This window comes from Sinohyriopsis cumingii, chromosome 15 (genome assembly GCF_028554795.1).
Source record: "Sinohyriopsis cumingii isolate HCF-2022 chromosome 15, ASM2855479v2, whole genome shotgun sequence".
In the NCBI taxonomy this organism is placed as follows: Eukaryota; Metazoa; Mollusca; class Bivalvia; order Unionida; family Unionidae; genus Sinohyriopsis; species Sinohyriopsis cumingii.
Genome location: NC_142975.1, coordinates 116,814,216 through 116,820,596, shown reverse-complemented (window position 1 = coordinate 116,820,596; position 6,381 = coordinate 116,814,216). Strand labels below are relative to the sequence as shown.

The following is a 6,381-nucleotide window of genomic DNA, read 5'->3' as shown; positions in this document are numbered from 1 at the left end:
AAACACAGCTGCTCGGATCATACTTAGAGTACCACGATCAGAGCACTCCTCCCCACTGCTCTGTACCCTACAATGGCTATCCATTCGATCCAGAATCAAACACAAAATTTGTTCTCTGTGCTACGTTTCACTGTCGGACTCTAGTCCAACATACCTATCTGACCTCACCCATGTGTACACACTAGCAAGACACTTACACTCCTCTTCTGACAATCGTATACTCATTATTCCCACTATGAAAACAAAGTCATATGGACAGCGTTCTTTTGCACACCAGGGCCCAGAAACGTGGAATGAATTACCCAGTGAACTTAGACACAAAGACACAGTGATCACATTCAAGAGGGCTCTCAAAACTCACTTATTTCGACTGCAAGAACAAACTTAAAGACCTAATAATGTTTCCTACCTGAAATATTCTCAGCATGTTTTTATTTTTTATTTTTTAGTGTTTTTCTAATTTCATGTTGTTTGCTTTTGTAATAATATTATTATGTTTCTTATCTTATAGGTGTTGTCTAATGTTGTAAAGTGCTTAGAGCTTCTAAAGATTAGGCGCTAAACAAAGTCCTCATTATTATTATTATTATTACTATTATTATTATCTGTGACACAGATATTATATTTCTAATGTTGACCGTAATCGATGTTTGGATCCTAATTATTCCGTGCTTATCCTTCTAATAGACATTCAGTTTAGACTCGTCCAGTATACGGGATTAATGGCGGCGCCCGGTGTCACGGAATTCAGAACTTGCTGAACTTGCACGTAAAACATCATTTTAATCCTTATGTTTTGTCAGAAAATCTGTATTAACAGAAAGAATCAGTTGAGAAGTTCCATAATCTTCATTAAGGGTTCTTCGTAGGTCAGACACAGTCGAACACTAACTTATAAGCTTTGCACCCCCCTCTTCCTAGTCTACTGGTACATCTTAAATTACAGGACTAGGACACGCACTGACTCATGATTTTGAGAGTAAAATGTATGTATTTATTAGCAGATGGTACAGTCATAGTTGTAGCATATTATTGGAATTTGATAAAAATTAAGATGGGCATTAATGTGGATTTTATTTAAAGTAGAATTTACACGGGTCAGTTAGGCGTTCAGTTTAGACTATTTCAGTAATGGTTGTCAGTTTTTAGAATTTGATTACACTTACCATTAAATTGCTATTATTCACTTTAGTGCAGTCCTTATCGATTTATATTTCTTTAGAAGGCCATTATTTGCACACCTTGAGTAATATATGGCAAATTGTTGGACCAGGTCAACCTAAAGGTGTGCTCCAGTACAAATCAGATTGAATATCACCAGATGCATTGTCACAATGAAAGCTGTGTGCATTACAAAAACACCTTTACTACCTTATTATTTGTTATGTTCATATTCATGTTGCAATAATTGTCTAGAAATCGACATGAATGTATTTGATGTGAATATAACAATAATGGATTGGTCTTGTTATAAAAGCTGGTGAGTGAGGTGAATTGTCGATACTATTTTTTTTGTTCAAAACATGAAACAAAAAATTGTTAACTATTATGCATCATTATTTAAAAAATGTTTTTATTTTTGTTTTTTAAATATGTATCTTCATTGTTTTTGCTTTGCATTCAATCTTGGTTGAAAATAAGATGTTGCTTAGTATTTTCACCACAGAATTGAAAAAGGGCATGGTAATAATGCCCTCCAAAAAGGACTTTAATCTTAGAAAGGTTACTTTAAATTTACGTATCATGGAAATTGAAAGCATGATTAGATACAGACACAGATTTAAAATCTTGCCTATGGTGATAATAATTATTCACTAAAGTGACTATAGGAAGCATATCACAAATTTCTTAATTTTTGTCATCTTTATATTCTTCATTTTTATTCATGCACACATTAAATTTCTTGGAAGAATTACACATTAATTTGTTGGAGTTTAGGATATGTGAATTTACTTGTTCATTAAGTTTACCTTTAAAAATGAATGCTATAACCTGGGATAAGTATTTGGTATACCTGCTAGTTTCATCCTTTTTTAAATTTTAATCAATGGGCCATGCTTCCAAGTGAAGGGATGACTAAGTCACTGAAAAATGCCTTTCACTTAAAGGAAAGTGAAAATGACTTCACCCTGTAATTTTTTTAGATATATTCGCTTAGTGTTTGTAGTTAAAAAACATTTAATTGCTCCATCAACCAAACTGAGTAGCTACAGTACTGTATCTCCAGGCAAAATGAATAGCATTGTGTTTATATACTGCCAACGAAACAAACTCAAACACTGTGTGTTTTAACTGTTGATCAACCATTACAGAAGTGCTCATTAAGAGAATGTACAGTTGTGATCAACAAGAAATCATACACACGCTTGCAAATTTGGCCATATTACTTACCATGTATACATTGTGATTAATTCTAACTTATATAGGTATAACAGGTAAAGTAGTTAGTAAGCTGCCTCCAGAACTAACACTTACATTTTTTAGTTTTCAAAACTTGAGAAGATACTGAAAGTCAAATAGATTCACATTTGGTTTTAATTTCTCCCCTGCCTCATCAGAAATGTGGTTGTAATATCAGTGAACACTTAGGTTTTTATAGATGAGCACTATGTTGTAAATATGTCTATGCATATACTGTCATCTACACTGGTTGCATTTACCTGGTATAGTGTAATTTGGAAATGTTTCTAATGAAGCTTTAGCAACTACAGAAAATTATTGATTCTATAAGTGGCAATTAAAAAATATTTGCTTCTTTGTAACTACAACAATGTAGAATGCATTCTAGGTACTCTGTGTCAGTTAGAGAGTATGTATGTAGTGTATATATATATATATATATATATATATATATATATATATATATATATATATATACATATATAATTATCAGACCTAATGGTTTTGGAGAGTTAATTTCATAGAATGTCACCAGAGCAAGAAAACATTTTTGCAAAAAATATATTTGTTTTAAACTAGTTCTGCAGTGATCATTTGTAATTGATCTCAATTTAGATCCATATACTAAAGATAATTCATTATATGACCTCACCCTACCCCAGTGTAAAATGTAAAGACTATCCAGTGTCAAGCTTTTGTGGTTTGTTTCCCTATGCACCTAACAGTCAAAAGGATCACTGTCTGATGTAGGCATATCACACTTGCCATTAGTGTAATTATATTCTGTTCTGTCTTTTTGACTGCTAATTTTAAAGCACTGTTAATGAAAACAAACTCTTGACCAAATCAAATTTAAGGTATTGTTGAGAAATCTGACTTGAAATATTGTACTTACAGTATATGTTTCAGGTAAAGCACACCTCATGTTGGAAATTAACAAAATGGAAGCAGATTTAAAACCCATGCATAGGTCTTTGCACCTCCAATAGATCTTTGCCAGAAGATGAAGAGTGGAGTTCCAAGACTTACAAATGATGACCTTCTGTTGCCAGCTTCCATCTCGACTCTGGTTTTTCATTCAAACCAGAAAACTTGTTCGAACAATTGTCCTGATTTTATTTCTATTTTTCTACTGTGAGTGTTTCCACTACTACATGGTGTTGTTATCATGTACATGGCCTTCCCTTCAGTTTGTTACAATGGATTCAACCCAACCAGAAGGGTCAGAAGCTCCCTTGAGGGCCATGTTCATTGCAGATACTCATATACTGGGGTCAAGAGAGGGACACTGGTTTGACAAGCTTAGGAGGTAAGTCATTTAGAAGACAAGTGATAATATAAAGCATAATTTTGCATTTATTGTATTAACTACATGGTAACTGTATTAACTACATTGTAACTGTAATAATTACATTGAAACTGTATATTAACTACATTGTAAATGTATTAACTACATTGTAACTGCTGATGTGGAGATAAGTATCAATATCTCCATTGTAACTTGTTTGATATATCAATAGATGAAGCTACATTGTGACTTGCATGTATCAGTAGCAGCAGCTACATTGTAAGTTATGTACAATAGTAGCAGTAGTTACAGTGTAAGTTGTTAGATGTATCAGTAGCAACAGCTACATTGTAACTTGTTATGTGTATCAGTAACTGTTACTGTAGTTAAATTGCAACTTGTTATATGTATCAGTAGCCTTGGCTACATTGTAACTTGTTATGTGTATCAGTAACTGTTACTGTAGTTAAATTGCAACTTGTTATATGTATCAATAGCCTTGGCTACATTGTAACTTGTACATGTATCAGTAGCATTAGCTACATTATAACTTGTTATATGTATCAGTAATAGCAACATTGTAACATGTTAATTGCATGAGATAACATTAACTACATTGTAACTTGTACATATATCCGCAGCAGTTGCAACATTGTAACTTGTTGTGTCAACATCATTAAATACATTATAACTTGTTTTATGTATCAAACAGTATTAGCTACATTGTAACTTGCTACATTTATCAGCAGCATTAGCTACATTATAACTTGTTATATGTATCAGTAGTAATAGCTACATTGTAACTTGTTAATTGCATGAGATAACATTAACTACTTTGTAACTTGTTATATGTATCGGCAGCATTAGTTGCATTGTAACATATATATCACTGGCAATAACTTGGATGCACACCTTATGACAACAGCTTTTTAACCTTTGTAATCTATATATATGTGACTAATGAATGGGAACATGTCACTAATATCACATATCACCACTGTCAATTTATCTGTGAAAATCCAGAAGAAAATGCTGCCATTATGAGGATTTATGATTGAATCCAGGTGTCTGTAATCTATTCTAACTATCATGCCCCTTTTTCCCAGATTAATTGCAAAATGAATGAGTGTGTGTCACCAGTAAGAAAGTAACAGTTAAATTCAAGATTTTTGGCTGCTCTTTGCATGCCACACAAAACCTCTTGATGTGTCACCTTGTGCCACGTGTACCGTAGGTCGCTGACCCATGATCTAATTTTCTGTAGCCATTAGATGAGTTGTGAATGAAAAGTAGTGACCATATCAGAGTCTTGCATGCCCCTATTACAAATGTGATGGCCCATTGGCCCACCCCATCAGGCATAGCCACAGGCTAAGCCCTGGAATAGTAAGTTTGACATTTTTTATGTTTTAATAGGTTGTTGAGAAAACCTATTTAGTTTTCACATATAAATAATTATGATTTGAATGATATATTTGCATTTCAAATGCTTTACATTCTTTATCAATCTAAAGTGATAAAGGTATCACCTTCAAAATAAATATATTTCAGTGGTGTCAGTAAGTTAATGTCAACTGCATTCTTACTTGAATTGGTTCTGGTTGGCTGGAAGTCAAGTTTGTGATGTCAGCTGTCACTCCAGCATTGGCATTGGCTTGAGTATAGGAATATTTCATGTGCTGCTTGAGCACAGGAATATTTTATATGCTGCTTGAGTACAGGAATATTTTCATGTGCGGCTTGAGTACAGGAATATTTTCATGTGCTGCTTGAATACAGGAATATTTCTTGTGCTGCTTGAATACAGGTATTTTTCATGTGCTGCTTGAGTACAGGAATATTTTCATTTGCTGCTTGAGTACATGATTATTTTACATTGCAAGGTTTTATTTTGTGAGTGCGTTGTACTTAATTTATGTACCTAGTACAAAATGGTTTTAATGCCTGAAAGCAGTATTACTTCCTTATAACTTGAGTCCAGTTACAATCATCTCAGACCATGATCTGCCATCACATAATGTCTAGGCAGATCAAGGTCTGTATTGTTGGTTTCACCAATTACTCCTAATAATTGGCAGAGACCCAGATCTGCTGAAGCATTATGCAATTGCAGATTTAGGTCTTTGCAGTTTGCAGTTAGACTCGATTTCTAATCGATTATATATTTAAATCTTTTGCAAAAGTTTCTTTGTGTACAGTTTAGTGTGATATGCACTGATTAAAACTTGTCAGATTCTGACTTTTTTCTTCAGGGAATGGCAGATGGAGAGATCCTTTCAAGCCAGTATGTTGATACACAATCCAGATGCTGTCTTCATTCTTGGTGAGACTCTTACACTTAAACAGTACATTTCTTGAATTAGATGAATCACATGAACCAACAGCATATACTCAGACTGGGTTCACCATCATAGGATTTCAAAATGGGGGAATAAAATGCCCTTGGTTCCCAAAAGCTGAGAGTGAAGCCTGGAACTGAAAAATGGTCATATGGGTCAGGAAAAACAAAACTGATCTTGATATAGTGATAGCTTTTCAGACTTCATCAAAATATGGTTGTCAGGATGTTTAACTAAAAGACTTTATGAACTGTAGTTAGTCTTAAAAATAAATGTTGCCAATTTGACCTCCAATGTAGCTGCCATGGTGGCTGTTTTCAAAAAAACTTATTGGTACCCTTCCTTTATGGATTT

At 33.7% G+C, this 6,381-nt stretch overlaps 1 protein-coding gene across 2 annotated transcripts in view; it reads left to right on the top strand.

The window, feature by feature from the left end:
• The first annotated feature begins 701 nt into the window (after positions 1–701).
• Positions 702–6,381, top strand: part of LOC149782548 (metallophosphoesterase 1-like) — a 42,438-nt gene continuing 36,758 nt past the window's right edge. For both annotated transcript variants that reach the window (XM_089933980.1, XM_089933981.1), the window contains exons 1-3: positions 702–769; positions 3,310–3,709; positions 5,941–6,011. In XM_089933980.1, the coding sequence (XP_089790106.1) occupies positions 3,432–3,709; positions 5,941–6,011 (349 nt within the window). In that variant the 5' untranslated portion in view covers positions 702–769; positions 3,310–3,431. The remainder of the gene's footprint in view (positions 770–3,309; positions 3,710–5,940; positions 6,012–6,381) is intronic.